This window comes from Coffea arabica, chromosome 4e (genome assembly GCF_036785885.1).
Source record: "Coffea arabica cultivar ET-39 chromosome 4e, Coffea Arabica ET-39 HiFi, whole genome shotgun sequence".
In the NCBI taxonomy this organism is placed as follows: Eukaryota; Viridiplantae; Streptophyta; class Magnoliopsida; order Gentianales; family Rubiaceae; genus Coffea; species Coffea arabica.
Window position 1 is genome coordinate 21,494,128 of NC_092317.1, and position 17,363 is coordinate 21,511,490.

The 17,363-nt window shown below is 40.3% G+C and overlaps 1 protein-coding gene across 1 annotated transcript; it reads right to left on the reverse strand.

Annotated features, from left to right (window-relative positions):
- Positions 1-12,302: 12,302 nt before the first annotated feature.
- LOC140005531 (uncharacterized) lies at positions 12,303-16,918 on the reverse strand. The gene is made up of 2 exons (XM_072046539.1): positions 16,847-16,918; positions 12,303-13,412 (listed from the first exon to the last, which is right to left on the reverse strand). Exons 1-2 carry the CDS (start codon positions 16,916-16,918, stop codon positions 12,303-12,305), a joined length of 1,182 nt encoding a protein of 393 aa, XP_071902640.1.
- Between the last annotated feature and the right edge of the window lie 445 nt (positions 16,919-17,363).

The window sequence follows — 17,363 nt, forward strand, 5'->3', positions numbered from 1 at the left end:
AATTTGTTATGGGTAAAAGCAAACATAATTGCAGGTTAGGTTAAATAGGGTAAGGGGTCTAATAAATGAAAACTCTTACCCAAGCCACCTACTAATAAGCAGTCCTAGGTTTAGGATTTTATTAAAACCCTAGACAGGAAAATAACCCTAGCCTTACTTTCTTTCGTCTGGCTCCCTGGAGCAAGAGCCGTCAGAGAGGAGAGAATGAGAAGCAGGCAACACCGGCAATCGATCCGACGACTAGGCACCTAAACCTGTAAGTTTCGAGTTCACGTAAGAAAACCTCTCTTTTAAGTTTAGTAGTTGCATTAGTTGTTCTAGGAATTTTATGGACTTGTATTGTTGCTTTATACATGTAGATATATATGTTTTTATGAGATTCATATCTGGATTAATAAAAATAGGATGTTAAATTTTAATCTTTGGTTAAGGAGGTTGGCTAGATCTGTTGAAGGAAAAAAAATGGGGAAAGCGGCCGCTGCTCTCTTCTATCCGCAACGTAACGAAAAAAATAAATATAAAAATAAGAAAAGTCAAAAGTCGCCCGCAAGTGCGGCGACTTTGGTACGGAGGAAAGGTTGGCCGAAAAAAAGAAAAAAAAAAAGAGAAAGGGGACAAGCAGGGCCGCCATCACTAGCGGCAGAGGAAAGAATAGCAAAGGCTGGTCTTTCAGCCAACCTAAGGCTGGAGGAAGAAAAAAAAAAAAAAGATGATGAGGATGTCGCCAGCACTTGCTGGCGACAATGAACAAGGTTATGGTTGGCCTTTTCGGCCAACCAATTGAAGGAATTGGGTCGCCAGAGAGCCAGGCGACCATGGTCAGAATGGTTGGCCTTTTGGCCAACCATGGGCCCCACCCAAAATTTTAAAAAAAATATAATAATAATAATAATAATAAATAAATAAATAAATATGTAAAAAGGGAGGTAATTTAAACTTGGACCAAACTATAGTATAAAAATTTAGTAAATGTTTAACAAATAAGTTTTAAATATAACTAGTCCATTTTTATAGTATATCGTGAATATTAAAATGCAAGACCCAATTTAAGGCAATCGTTACAATAGAAGGGTTAGTCATGTAAAGTTATACTTGGTTAATTACGTATAAGATATTTTAATGGAAACCTAAAGCATCTTAATCAAGTTGTATTAAGTTAAATTACACAATGTAAGATAAGCTCTAGATTGAGGAACGAAATGCTTAAAATAATAACACTAATAATAATAATAATAATAATAAAAATAAAATAATTAACAAGCAATATTAGTAAGGGTAATAACAATATGGACATGGAAGAAATAAATTAAGGATATAAACGAAGATAAAAGTATAAATGCGAGTGAAATAAACTAAGACAATACTAATTGTAACAGGCCAATATATATATATATATATATATATATATATATATATAAAGATGTACATGTATACAAGTGAGAACCCGTAACTTTTCCATTTTCTAGGTTTTATTATCTTTCTAGGTTTTCTTATCTTCAATGGTTTATTTTCTGCACTTTCTGTATCCGGAAAATTTTCTAGATAATTTTATGAGTAAATATAGTTTTTAGATGATTTTTCTAGTATCAAATAGGTTTTGAGAAATTAAGAGCGTACACCGGACCTGGGACCCACTAGTGCGAAAAGTTTGGAAAATTCGGCCAACTAGGTTAAGTTTTGGATACTGGAATTAATTTACCGGGTGTTAAGAGATAATTAGAGGAGGCTAAGTGGATTGGTATAAGAGAGACAAGTTAGGTAAGTATTTAATAAAAGGTGACAAGTGTCACCATTTGAGTGGTTTACCTTTAAGACCACTATTCATGGTCTTACCATTTGACTTAAATAAACAAAAAATGACCAAAAATCATCAAAAATCCTCCATAAGTGGCCGGCCCTCTCTTTCTCTCTTTGTCTCTCTCTTACTCTAAGCACAAGGAAGAAAACTCTTCAAGCTTGCTCCAAATCATCAAAGCCAACCATTGAAACTTGCAATTTCTCCATAAAACCTCTTCAATTAGTGTTTGTGAGTTGTTGTGTGAAGTTATTTGGAAAGTTAAGGTGACCAATTGCTCTCTCTCTCTTGTTTTTAAGGTGAGTTGTGAAGAACCACCCTCCTCCCTTAATTGATGCTTAAATCATGCTTAGTGGTAGTATGAGATGCAATATTATGGATTATTTCTTGATTTGTGGTTGAAGTGATGAAGTTTTATTATTTTTGGGGATTTTTCTGTTTTAATATAAGCATAATTGTGTGGCTATCTATGATGATTGGAAATGGTATATAATGACTCTAGGAGGTGGAAAAAGTGATTAATTGCAACCAATTTCTGGTTTGGAAGAAATTTCAGAAAATTAGGGTTCTAGTGGGAGCATTCTGCCCGAATTTTTAGTTCCTAGTTAGAGGCCGAATTGGCCTTAGCTTAAAACATTAAAGTTGTAGGTAATGACATTTTAGAGGTGCTTACAAAATTTCAGGTCAATCGGAGTAGTGTAGAATGAGAAAAGTCGAAATTACTATTGCTGTTCTGGTTTTACCCGAATGTAAGAATTGCGCCTGTAATTGGTTGTTTTGGCTGGAATTGCTTCCGAATTGGTTGTTGAGGCCTTCTGATGAAATTTATCCCTGTTTCTTAGCTTTCAGTTGGTTTTGGAATTTCTGGATTTGGACTTGGATAGCCTGATTTATGATGTTTCCGCTAGAATGCGTTCTGTGAATCTGTTTTTGTAATCCTGGTATAGTATCTCGCATTTTTGACCTGGTTACACTCGAAACTGGGTTGAGTGACCTTCTGTAATATTGTAACCCTATCTCTTAGCTTCGAAACGGTGGGTCTTTCACCTTCATCCGATTATCGTAGTGCCTTTGGCACCATTACCGCAAAATGAGGACAAAAACTGTTTTTTTCAGGGCTAAAGCTAAATCATTTCCGGATTTTTCTGGTTTCCTCTATTGTTTGTGTATGCTTAGGGAACCCTGTTTTGGTAGTATGTAGAATTGGTTTATGACTTGTAATCGAGTCTTATTGTGTTTATTTGAATAGTTTAGGATTTGACTTTCATATCCGGTCATTTCCTAGCTAAATGTTGTACTTGAGTGCCATTAAGCCTAGTGAATGGCTTTTGGGAATGAGATTATTTTTGTACGAGATGTTGGGACTGTTTTGAGGAAATAATGAAGCCATGATGGCTGGAAAATAGGTAAACACAAGGGATATGCTGCCGAAATTTTTCTTGAAGGCTAGTTGGATTTACTTGTGATTTGAGCGAGAGGTTTTTGGGTTGTTTGAGTCTAGGTCTTCATGTTACCTTTTCGTTTCCAAAAATCATGTTTTGCACCCTTGCTTTAGTAATTATTTGGGCGAGGCATACGACTGGTAGTCGAGCCTCACATGTGCATTCTGTATACTCGATTTTTTGAAAGAGGAACCTTCAATTGTTTTCCTTGGATTATTTTAGGGTTTCTTGGTGATTAAAGCTCTCTTTTGGGAGGTATCTGTACTTGAACCGGTGAGTGTACCACTCCCCTTATTTGTTGATTAACTTGGGGTCTGTATATGCAATCTGTGATATGATCGAATGTACTATCTGTTTGTTCTAGTTGAGACGAGGGTGTACTTTATCACACTCGTTCTCTTGTCTGTTCATATGCCAATTTACTATGTAAAATTTGAATCTGTTATCTGTATCTGTATCTGTTCGGACGTCGTTTGGAGGCTGATATCCAACGACCTTTCTGTGACCTCTGAGCTCAACACCTGTGGCCAGTTACTCGAGTCGGGCCGGCAAGGGCCTGGTCGATTGGATAACGAACCACGGTAGTCTGTTTTGGGATATTTGGGTATTGAGACCCCTTGATTCCGATATACTCGAGTATTACCATTTCTGATCTGATTGGATTTCGGGCCCGGTGGGGGTATGTGAGGTGGAAGGAATCGAAGAAAGTGGAGTCTACGGTATTGGTTACTCCTTTAGCGTTGACGGAGTGTCAACTATTATTTCGATCAAGCTTCGATGATGCTAATGGGAATTTGGCTCCTGAGAGCCACCTGTATCCTTCTGATTTGAATCATTGGTTCCCTTTACTTCACATCTGGCATGTGTACCTGATTTGTTAAATGTGAAATGCCATGATTTTACTGCTATATGTCTGGTACCTCATTGAGCGCAAGCTCACCCCTTTCTGTTTCTTTTTGTTTCCTTACAGGAAAATAAATACTTTTGGACTGCAATTGATAAATGGTTGCCGAATTGAGCTAGTTGGACATATTTTTTTGTATAGCTCATGTATTGAAACCCTAACTGTACTTTTGGGACCGTTTCCCTTTTGACTTGGCAAACCAGACATGTATCCACTTTTGAATACTTTTGTATGCCACTTTGGCTTGTAAATGCTAAGTTTCAAGATATGAATGTTTGTTTGATATTTGGTTGGGTTCTGACGGGTCGGTTACTATTCATGGCCGACTCCGAATTTCATTTTTTTTATTTTGGGTTATTTTGCCATTTTGACTTGTTTACCCGCGTTGGTAAGTTCCGGATTGTATTAGCTCGTTCTATACCTAACCGTTAGTCCTGGCGAGAGCTGGGCAGGCAGTCCGCTAACCCCTTTGGTTCGCCTTAGGGGGAGGTGGGGCTGTCACAGGTGGTATCAGAGCCACTTCGCGTGGTCTCTGCGCGGAGTGAGCTTGGGGCCAAGTGGTGTTATGGTCCTGCTTTCGTGAATACGTCGAAAGGTATAAGTGCTCTTTTGAGCGTAAGCTATGAACTGTGCATGTTATAAGAATAAGGATCATTATCTTGGGACTTGAGAAAGCTAGGTATGTATGTCGGGTAGGAATCTTTAATATGGATGATTTACGCTTGGGACCGGCCGGCTCGAGTTGTGAATTATCTTATTTGGGATTCTCGTGCCCGGCTACTAACTCAATGAGAGCCTAGGTTAGAAAGGACTTGGGCGAACTAGAAAGGCGATTCTATGGAACTCCATGTGGTTTGTTCGGGGGTGGTTAAGCGTGATCCACCTTGATTAAGATATAGATGGTGTTGTTGTCGTAGAGTATGGACGGAGCCCTAGAGGGGGAAAAGCTCTTTGTGAGTTAATTTGCACTCGTGACCTAGTCTGTCTATAGTACTTTCGAATGATTCCGCTACTTTCATGGATCTCTCACATTTGTCTTTAATTGACTGCTACTGTGTGACTGGTTTGGTCCAGTTGTGTGTATACATGTTTTTGATCTGTGTGTACCTCATGCTTATAATTATCTTTACTATTATCTTTGCACCCCTAGATTGACTAAGATTAATGGAAGGCACACATAGTGGACGGGAGCGTGGGCGCGGGAATAGGCAACCTACGCCTGAAAGGGGCACTGGGGAAACCTCCTCTGGACCTAACCCTGAACCGAGAGTTGACCCCAACGTGCAGATAGCTGCCGCTATGCAGCAAATGACCAACCTGCTGGCACAAGTGGTGCAGCAACAAGGCCGAAACCCAAACCCTAATCCCGGAAACCCGGGCAACCATGTCGAAAGTGACGATAGGGCACTTGAGAGGTTCCAGAAGTTCGCACCACCGAAATTTATTGGGGAACCCGATCCGGACGCCGCCGAAAGGTGGCTCGAGAAAATGGTAGACATTTTCGCTGCCCTGCACTACACCGAAGAACGGCAGGTGACTTTCACCGTTTTCCAGTTGGAAGGGGCGGCCCGTTCCTGTTGGAACGTCATACGGTAAAAATGGGAACGGGAACAGACGCCCAGGACTTGGGTGAATTTTATGCGAGAGTTCAACGCGAAATTCTTCCCTCCTCTAGTCCAGGAGCGGAAGGAAGATGAGTTTATCCGACTTCGCCAAGGGGCCCAGTCTGTCGCGGAATACGAGAGCCAGTTCACCCGCCTATCGAAATTTGCCCCTGAACTGATCATGACCGAGTAGCGACGAATAAGGCATTTTGTGACGCCCGAAAAGTATGAGTGTGAGAACCCGGAAATTTTCTAATTTTCTAGGGTTTATTTTATTTAATCGCCCGCCTTTTCTACATTTTCTTTATTAGAAAAATTCCCCAGATAAAGTTTATGAGCAAAAATAGTTTTAAAATGATTTTTCTAGTATCGGGTAGTTTTTGAGAAATAAAGGGCGTATTTTGGACGTGGGACCCGCTTGTGCGGTAAATGCATTATATTTTTGACAAATTGTTGGAATTTTGTATTAAGTGATATTATTTTACAAGGTGTTAAGATATTTGTATTGGAGAGACAAAAAGATAAGTTTTGAACCAAAAGGTGACAAGTGTCACCTTGTGATTTAATCTTGGACTTTGACCATTTAACTTTACCTTTACCTTTACCAAATAAATACCAAAAATTAACCAAAATAAGCTTCATTTTGCAAGCTTCTTGGCCAAATGTTCTTGCTCAAGAAAGAAAGAAAAACTCTCAATTTCTTCCTTCTATTTCTTGCTCAATCTTCAAATCCAACCAATAAAACTCCAAATCATTCCATAAAATCTCTTTGCTAAGTGGTCTTGAGGTGTTTTGTGGAGTTGTTTGGAAAGCTAAGGTGGCTAGTTGCTCTCTTTCTTGTGTTGCTAAGGTGAGTTGAGAAGGACCCCTCTCCTCCCTCTAATGATGTGTAATTCATGATTGGTGGTTGTATAAGATGCAATATTATGGATTATTTCTTGGTTTTGGTTGAAGTGATGAAGTTTTATTATTTTTGGGAATTTTTCTGTTTTAATATAAGCATGATTGTGTGGCTATCTATGATGATTGGAAATGGTATATAATGATTCTAGAAGGTGGAAAAAGTGGACAATTGCAATCAATTTCTGTTTTGGAAGAAATTTCAGAAATTAGGTTTTGTGAAGGAACATTCTGCCCGAATTTTTAGCTCCTAGTTAGAGGCAGAATTGGCCTTGGCTTAAAACATGAAAGTTGTAGGGAATGATATTTTAGATGTGCCTACAAAATTTCAGGTCAATCGGAGTAGTGTAGCTTGAGAAAATTCGAAATTACTATTGCTGTTCTGGTTTTACCCGAAATTGAGAATTGCGCCTGTAATTGATTGTTTTGGTTAGGAATGCTTCCGAATTGGTTGTTGAGGCCTTCTGATGAAATGTATCCATGTTTCTTAGCTTTCAGTTGGTTTTGGAATTTCTGGATTCGGACTTGGATAGCCTGATTTATGATGTTTCTGCTAGAATGCGTTCTGTGAATCTGTTTTTGTGATTCTGGTGTAGTATTTTGCATTTTTGACCTAGTTACCCTCGAAACTGGACTGAGTAGCCTTCTTCAACATTGTATAATCTTAAGTCCTGAATATATCTACAAAAGTTCCTGTCAAACGGATCTGTGTAGCTCGAGTTATGACCAAAACACTCGCACCTGTTTTGTGCCCTGAAATTGTGTACGTTTTGAATTTCAGCTTCTGACCGTGCATTTTTCCGTTTTGATCCCGTACGATCCGGGTGTCAATTCCTTCATAAGAAATGTATATCTTAGTTTTAGCTTCGAAACGGTATAAAGTGCGTCGAAATCCGAGTTCCGTAGCTTCCGTTATGACCAAAACAAGATTGATCGTCAGAACTGCCTTTGATCTGGACAGTTCTGACGGGTACTTTGTCACTCAATTTTCGTTCTGTTCTGAATGGATTCAGGTCTTGGCCAAAACATTAAAGTTTTAACCTTATGTCTCAGCTTTCTAATGCCTTTGGAATTTCCTGATTTAGATTTGTGAGCTGGGAGTTATGGTCCAGGAAACATATCCTGTTCGTTACTCTAGAGTGCAAATTTCTGGAACGATTTTCCATACTTTCGACCTATTTCTGTTCAGATCTGGATTTAGGTGTCTTCATGAAAATTGTATCCCTTCCTCTTAGCTTCGCAACGGTACCTCATGTACCTTGATCCGACATTCCTAGCCTAACTTTTGATCGAAACAGTTTGAGAAGGCAGATTTGGCCATTTCCGTTTGCCGTTCCGCGCGGGCGCGAGCGCCCGTTTTGCCGTTTCCGCACTTGCATGTGCCGATTTTGCCGTTTTGCTTGTTTTAAATATGTTAGTAGCCGTTTGTGATATATTGTGACACAATCTTCAATTTCAGACGTTGGTGAGATAGGTGGAGCCGGTGGGGCCTACTAGCTACTCCTCGCGGCACGAATTTCGTACTTTTGCTCTTTTGTTCGTTGAGTAAGTATTCAGGCCGCTCTTATGTGTTAGTTGCCTATGTGTTTCGATATGTATGAAAAGCGTACCTAGGCGAGGGTGTACTTTATCGCACTCGACCTAAACCCTAATTTACGCACATATTTGTACATGACACATGTATATGAATCATTTTGGAACTAAACCCCTTGAGCTTGTGGCTCGGGGTGACTTTTGAGAAAATTTTGTGAAATTTGTGAGTTTGGGGCCCGATCTCATGGCCTAGATGGACTATTCGAGCCGGTTAGGGCTTGGTCGAAGTCAGTCCAACCTGGTTTGAGGTCACCAAGTTTGTGAATCCGGTTCACCGATTATGTGGACCAAGTTTGTGACCCGAGCTTGTGAACCAAGCTCAATTTCGTTCGCTCGAGCAAGTTTGTGAGATGTCTGGCCAGAGAGGGTGATGAGGTGTACGGTGGGAGTACAAGTGAAGTTCTACGGACCATTATTTGTGGTCGACGGAGTGTCGGCAGGAGGTCACACATGGCAAACGATCTGGCTTTGGAGCCACCTGTATCCTTATTATGTGATGTTACTTTTCTGCTTTTGCTTTACTCTTACTATGTAACTGTTGCTACGTGAAATTTATGCTTTTGCCCCTGTTTACTTACTAAGCATATAGCTTACCCCTTTTCTTTTGTTTTCCTTAGCAGGGGCCGACGCGGGGACTTTTGACACATACACTAGTATAGTTAGGTTTGTTTGTAATAGTCGGACAGCTAGGATGTTTGTTTTTGTTTTGGTGATTTGTATAAAACCCTCCTTAAGGTCTACCTTCTGATGGTTGTTATTATAATGTATTAAAGTGGTTTGACTCGATACTTTTGAAGATGTAAATAGAATTTTTGGCGGTTGTCTATATTATAAATAGTTCTCTTTTGGTTTGATATAATTTTGTTAGCTTTGTGTTTTGAGTCCTGGCGCGAGCTAGGCAGGCGTCCCGCCGATACCCTAGGGTTCGCCCTTGGGAGAAGTGGGGGCGTCACAAAAGGCATATAATATGTTATTTAAATCCTAGGGTAAGACAAGTAATTTGGGAAAATTGTGTTTTAAAGTGAGGGTTCTCACAATCTCTCCCCCTTAAAGAATTTCGTCCTCGAAATTCTCACCTTGATCACTGAATAGTTCAGGGTACTTGGCGCGAACGTCCTCTTCCAGTTCCCAAGTAGCTTCCTCCACCTCATGATTCCTCCACAAAACTTTAACTAAAGGTATCTGTTTAGTTCTCAGTTCCTTCACCTTTCAATCTAAGATCCGTACCGGCCGTTCTTCATAGGTTAAAGATTCATCAATGTCAATTTCTTCTGGCTTCAGTACATGAGTGGGATCTGGATGATACTTTTTTAACATGGACATGTGAAATACATCATGAACCCTGGATAGACTTGTCGGTAACTCCAATCGATATGCTACATTTCCAACTCGTTGGAGGATTTTGAATGGTCCTACGTATCTTGGTTGAAGCTTCTTTCCTTTTCCCGCCGTGAGACTTCGAAGTGGCGTAACCTTCAAGAATACCTTATCTCCAACTTCAAATTCCAAATCCTTTCGTCGATTATCGGCATAGCTCTTTTGCCTGCTTTGAGCCGTCTGAAGCCTCTGACGTATCACTTTCACCTTCTCATACGCATCCTCGATCCATGGTACTGCAACTGGGTCTAAAACCCTTCTTTCTCCTACTTCATCCCAAAATATTGGTGATCGGCATTTTCTTCCATAGAGAGTTTCGTATGGTGCCATTTGTATGGAAGAATGGTAACTATTATTGTATGTGAATTCAACTAGAGCCATGTACTGTCCCCAACTTCCACCAAAATCTAGAATACAGGTCCTCAACATGTCTTCAAGTGTTTGAATAGTTCTCTCTGATTGTCCATCAGTTTGGGGATGATAGGTAGTACTAAAGTTCAACTTAGTCCTCAAGACTCCTTGTAATTGTTGCAAAAAATGGGACACAAACCGAGGGTCTCTATCAGAAACAATACTTACGGGGATCCCATGCAATCTTACTATCTCGTCCGTGTATAGTTGGGCCAATTTTTCTTAAGAGTATCTCATATTTATAGGCAAGAAATGAGCAGACTTGGTCAACCTGTCTACTATTACCCAAACGGCGTCATGACCTTTTTGGGTACGGGGTAACCCCGATACGAAATCTATAGTAATATGTTCCCATTTTCACTCAGGGATTTCTAAAGGTTGTAGAAGACCAGAGGGTTTCTGATGTTCAGCTTTCACTTGTTGGCACACTAAACATTTTTGGACAAACTGAGCAATTTCCTTTTTCATCTTATCCCACCAATACAGTCTCCTTAAATCTTGATACATTTTACTGCTTCCAGGATGTACTGTATACTTAGATCGATGCGCCTCTTCCAAAATGTCCCCTTTTATCCTTTCATCTTGCGGTACCACTATCCATTCTCGAAATTTCAAGACACCCTCGGGACTCACACTAAAGTCTTGTATCTCCCCTTTTCGTACTTTTCCTACCCACTTTTGCACCAACTGGTCATTCTTTTGAGCTTCTTTAATTCGGTCCAACAAATCAAATCTTACCATAATATTGCAGAAAATCACCCTCTGTCGGTCAAATCGGGGGTTTCATTCACTCACCTCTTCCAACAAATTTCATTCCTTTACCATTAGTCCAGCTACTTGCACCTTTCGACTTAAAGCATCCGCTACCACATTGGCCTTGCCCGGGTGGTAGTTAATTGTACAGTCACAATTCTCAAGAAATTCTACCCACTGACGCTATCTCAAGTTTAACTCCTTCTGAGAGAATAGGTATTTTAAACTCTTATGGTCGGTATACACCTCAAAAGTCACTCCATACAAGTAATGCCTCCACTTCTTTAATGCAAAAACCACAGCGGCCAATTCTAAGTCATGAGTGGGGTAATTTCGCTCGTGGGGTTTTAACTTCCTAGAGGCATAGGCAATTACACTCCCATTTTGCATTAACACACATCCCAAACCTTCCCTTGAGGCATCCGTATATACAGTGAAACTATCTCTCCCATTTGGTAAAGCTAAAACAGGTGCCGACGTTAACTGTTTCTTTAACTCCCAAAAACTAGCTTCACACTTAGAATTCCAGACAAATTGGCCATGCTTCTTGGTCAGGTCGGTTAAAGGACCGGCTAACTTGGAGAAATCTTTGATGAACCGATGGTAATACCCAGTTAAACCTAGAAAACTACGGACCTCAATCGGGGTTTCCGGGCGTTTCCACTCAGCTACAGCCTCTACTTTCACTGGAACTATAGAAATTTCATCTTTAGATATTATATGTCCTAGAAAAGAAATTTGCTCCAACCAGAACTCATACTTGCTAAACTTGGCATATAACTGATGTTCTCTTAAAGTCTACAAAACTATCCTCAAATGCCGTTCATGATCCTCTCGAATCTTTGAATATACCAGAATATCATCTATGAATACCACAACAAATTGGTCCAAGTAGGGTTTAAAGACTCGATGCATTAAATCCATAAATGCGGCAGGAGCATTTGTTAAACCAAAAGGCATCACGGCGAACTCAAAATGACCATATCTGGAATTAATGGCAGTTTTCGGTATATCCTTTTGCCTAATTCGTAACTGGTAATAACCTTGCCTCAAGTCCAACTTAGAGAAAACTATTACTCCTTGTAGTTGATCAAACAACTCGTCAATGTGTGGCAAAGGATATTTATTTTTCACCGTCACATCATTTAAGCCACGATAGTCAATACACAGTCTCAAACTACCGTCCTTCATTTTAACAAATAACACAAGAGCTCCCCAAGGTGACTCACTTTCTCGAATAAACCCTTGCTCTAACAGATCTTGTAGCTGTAGTTTCAATTCCTTAAGTTCGGCGGGAGCCATTCGGTATGGTGTTTTTGCAATGGGAGCAGTTCCAGTACCAAATCGATCTTAAATTCTATTTCCCTCTCTAGTGGCATCGATTTCAACTCATCAGGAAAGACATCAGGAAATTCATTTACTACTAATACATCCTCCAGTTTTACCTTATCTCCAGGAGTATTAATTAAGAAGGCTAAGTAGCCCTGCGCCCCTTTACTCAATAGCTTTCTAGCTCGAATTTCCTAAACAAGTGCAGACGAGGCTAACCTACCATTCACATCCAACCTTAAAGTTGCTTCTCCGGGTATCGAGAATTCCACCACCTTAGTTTTACAGTTCAATTGGGCGTTATAACGGGCCAGCAAATCCATGCCTAAAATCACATCGTACCCCTTAAGATTTAAACTTATCAAGTCTCCCACCAACTTCCGTTCTCCTACCCAAATCTCGCAATTTTTGTAAACCATATTGGTAATTAAGCTTTGATCCCCAACAGGTGTTTTAACTTCTAAGTCATATGGCAATTTAACAGGGATCACAGCAATACCACACATAAAGGCAGGATTCACAAAAGAATGGGTTGCCCCAGGGTCAATTAAAAGCTTAGCTAAGCGGTGGAATACAGGGATCGTACCTTCTACCACTTCAGAGAACTCAGGGGCTCGCTGATAGTCCAAGGCAAAAACCCTAGCCGAGGATTTTGGTCTACTCCCACTAGCAGTTGGTTGTTTAGGGTTTGACTTCTCCGACTGGGTAACCCCGTTTCCCTCACGGTTCTTAACAGGACATCCGGCAAACTGATGTTCGGAACTACCACAACGGAGGCACTTCTTCAACTTTTGCCAACAAGCGTCCTCGATGTGGTTTCTCTTACCACAATATCCACAGCTCGTACAAAGAGTTGGTGTAGGAACTCCCTGGGAGATGGTCCTAGGTTGCCCTTGTCCTTTTCCACTTGGAGCCCCTCTAGATGGAGCTCCTCCTTTTTGTGTCCCACCAATTCGGACTCCACATGCACCTCTTCCAAACTTAGAAGATGGTACATTCTGATCACCTCGTCCAGAAGTACCACTAGATGCATCTCGTTTCTTGGCATGAAAGGTCCGAACTTGAAGTCGAGCCTGCTCCACTCGTTGAGCTTTGTCAAGCGCATCTTTAAAGGTATCGATTTGGGCAGCGGCAAGATCCTTTTGAATTTTCACATTCAAGCCTTGTATAAACCGCCTTATGCGTTTTTGTTCACTAACCACCAATTCTAGAGCAAACTTGGAGAGTCGAGTGAACTGAGTCTCATATTCTGCTACACTTGAAGTACCTTGACGCAGCTTGATAAACTCGTCCTCCCTTTTTTCCTGGATTAAGGGTGGAAGGAACTTCTCATTGAATTCCCTAGTGAAGTTTAACCAAGTACGTGGGGTTTGCTCTCTTTCCCACTTGGCCCTTATTACGTTCCACCAGGAACGGGCCGCACCTTCTAACTAGAAAACAGCGAAGATAACTTGCCTCTCTTCAGTATAATGTAACGCAGCGAATATATCCTGTAACAGCCCCACTTTCCCCTAAGGCGAACCAAAGGGGTGAGCGGACTGCCTGCCCAGCTCTCGCCAGGACTCACGATGCAGACTAGAACTATCTATAGCGATCCAGAACTTACGAACGAGCGTAAACGAGTCAAAATGGTAAAATAACCCAAAATTTTAAAAAAATGAAATCCGAAGTCGGCCATGAATAGTGACCGACCCGTCAGAACCCAACCGAAATAGCCAACAACATTCACATCTGAACTTTAGCGTTTACAAATCAAAATGACATACAAAAGTTTTCAAAAGTTAATATATACACACGGTTTGCCAAATCAAAAGAGAAAACGCCCCAAAAGTACACTTAGGGTTTTAATACATGAGCTATACAAAAGATATGTTCAACTAGCTCAATTTGGCAGCCATTTGTCAAATCCAGACCAAAAGGATTTATTTTCCTGTAAGGAAAACAAAAGGAACGGAAAGGGGTGAGCTTGCGCTCAATGAGGTACCAAACAGATAGCATTAAAATCATGGCATTTCATATTTAACAAATCAGATACACATGTCAGATGTAAAGCAAAGGAACCAATGATTCAAATCAGAAGGATACGGGTGGCTCTCAGGAGCCAAATTTCCAGCGCAATACTTGATCCAAACCGGTTGACTCTCCGTCAACGTATATAGAACCAATGCGTCCGTAGACCCCTCTTATCACCGAATTCCGTCCACCAAACACCGCTTTACCGGGCCCGCTCACCTCAAACGAACAAAATGGTAATACTCGAGTATACCCGGAATCAAGGGTCTCAATACCCAAAATCCCCGAACAGACTACCGTGGTTCGTTATCTAATCGTCCAGGCCCTTGCCGGCCCGACTCGAATAACTTAGCCACAGGATTGAGCTCATAGGTCATAGAAATCCGAACAGATGCAGACACAGATAACAGATTCAAATTTTGCATAGTAAATTGGCATATGAACAGACTAGAGAACGAGTGTGATAAAGTACACCCTCGTCTCGAACAAATAAACAGATTGCAGAGCAGAAATCAAGTTAAATAGCAATGGAGGGGAGTGGTACACTCACCGGCTCAACTTCAAAAGTTTTTACTTCAGATTGGCCTTAATCGCCAAGAAACCCTAAAATAATCAAAATAAACCAATTGAAGGTTTCATATCCAAAATCGAGTAAACGGAATGCACAAGTGAGGCTCGACTACACGTCGTACGCCTTGCCCAAAAATACTAATGCAAGGGTGCAAAAACATGATTTTCTTGGAAACAAAAGATAACATGAAGACCTAGGGTCAACAACCCAAAAGCCCTTCATTTCCATCAAAAGGCAAATCCAACTTAAAGAACCAAACGGCCTAGAAAATCGGACAGCATTTCCCTCAAATTTCTTACTTTTCCAGCCATTAAGGCTTCATGATTTCCTCAAATCAGTCCCAAAACCTCACACAAAAGTCATCTCATTTCCCAAAAGCCGTTCATTAGGCTCAAAGCAATACAAGTACAAAAGTTAGCTAGGAAATGACCGGAATAAGAGTAAGCCTTAAAACATGCAAACAAGTACAATGAGACTCGATAACGAATCATAAAGCCATGCCAATCACAACCCCAATAGGGTTTCATATACATATATAAGCATAATAGCAAACCAGAAAATCAGAAAATATAACTCATTTGATCAATCAACAAAAACAGGTTTGGCCTCCGTATGCGGTAATGGCACAAAATGCGCTACGCTTATCGGATGAGGGCGTAAGACCCACCATCTCGAAGCTAAAAGACAGGGCTACAACAATGTAGAAGGCCTCTCAGTCCAAATCCTAGCACAACTAGGTCAAATGTGCCAAATACTAAACCAGAATTACCAAAACAGGTTTGCAAAACACACAAAACTGTAATGAACACAACTCAGTCTGTACAAGTCCAAATGCCGAAATTCCAAAGTCATAAGCTAGCTAAGACATCCAGATACATTTCATCAGAAGACACCAACTTCAAAATCCAAACCAATGCCAGTCAAAATAGACAATTACTATCGCAGTTCGTACATTCTGTTCACCCAGAACAGCAACAGTAAAAATGGTATAACTCACTCTACACTACTCCAAATGCCCTAAAATTTTGTAGGCACTTCAAACTCATCAATACCTACAACTTTCATGTTTTGAGCAAAGTCCAATTAGGCCTCTATCTATGACCTAAAATTTCGGACAAAATGTTCAACCAAGAACCCTAATTTTCCAGAAATTCTTCCAAATTCAAAATTGATTGCAATTTCCTATCATATGCACCTACTAGAGCTAAAGCCCCTTATTACCAACCATAAAAAACAACCACACCATCAAGATCATATGAAACCAGAAAATTCATCATAAAATTGAAAATTCCACCAAAACACTTCAAATCAAGAAACAAGTCACATAATCCATCACTTTAGGTCCCATTAAGCACCATATAAGCATCAATAAGTGTAGTAGAATGTTTAATCATCACTTACCTAAGAAATAAGAGAAGAGGAGTTGTAGACCACCCTAGCTCTTCAAGAAAACTTCACCAAACAACCTCTATCACCAACTAGAAAGATTTTTATGGAGTAGAAATGGATGTAAGCAAATGTTTTTGGGTGATTTGCACCAAGTAGTAGCTAGAACTTGAAGAGTTTCTTCTTCCTTCCTTGCACAAGAGGTTCGGCCAACAAGAGGTAAGAAATGGTAATTTTTTGTGCATTTTTGAGATATTTAACCAATTTTTGGTCAAAAGTCAAAATAGTGAATAGTAACTCTTAAGTCAAAACCAATGTAGTGGTGACACTTGTCACCTACATTAATGCAATCTTATCTTTCTTTTTCCTCTCACATCAATCAATCTCACTCTCTACTTATCTCTTAACACCCGATAAATTTTACACAGTATCCGAAACTTAACCTTATTGGCCGAATTTTTCCGAACTTTTCGCACTAGCGGGTCCCACGTCCAATATATATTCTTAATTTTCTAAAAACTCTCCAATACTAGAAAAATTATCTAAAAACTATAATTGCTCATAAAATTTATCTAGAAAATTTTCCGGATACAGAAAGTGCAGAAAACAAGCCATGAAAAATGCGAAAACCTAGAAAATGCAAATTACGGGTTCTCACATATCCTCCATTCGCTCGAACCAATTCTCGGCAACTTCAGGTTCAGGTCCTCCGAGAAATTTTGGAGGAGCAAACTTTTGAAACCTCTCCAGAGCCCTATCCTCACCTACCTCAGGGTCCCTTTGTTGGTTATCAGGTACTTGGTCCTGCTGGTCAACCAAGCGAGTCAGTAAATCAGTCATTCGATTGATAGCCGTAGCTACTTGATCCCCTCCTTCACCTCGGGGTCCCTGGTTCTAGTTTGCTACAGAACCTTGTTTCTCTCCTTGATCTTGGACTGGCTTGGATTCTCGCCCACGGCCCCGAGCACGTCTTTGTCTAGTCTCCATTATCACTCACTGGCCTAGTGCCCACGTATAGCAACTAATACGGTAAGCAAATATGGGTATACAATAGATGCTTATTCATATTTAAAAGTCAAATAAAAAATGAAATCGGAGTTACGATAAGCGAGTGAAAATGCAAAACAGTAAAAGCCAATGTCGAAATAGAGTCAAGGTCAAAAGTCAAAGGCCAAAAGTCAAAAGTCAATAGTCAAAGGTCAATAGTCAAAGGTCAACAGTCAACAGTCAAAAAGTCAAAGACCAAGGTCAAAGTCAATAGTCAAAGGTCAACAGTCAAAGCATT

Coding starts and splice junctions, on each gene's coding strand:
- LOC140005531 (XM_072046539.1), bottom strand. CDS start 16,918: ATGACTGATTTACTGACTCGCTTGGTTGACCAGCAGGACCAAGTACCT. Junction 13,413..16,846: donor ACCAACAAAGGGACCCTGAG/GTAGGTGAGGAT, acceptor CCCTTAATCCAG/GAAAAAAGGGAGGACGAGTT.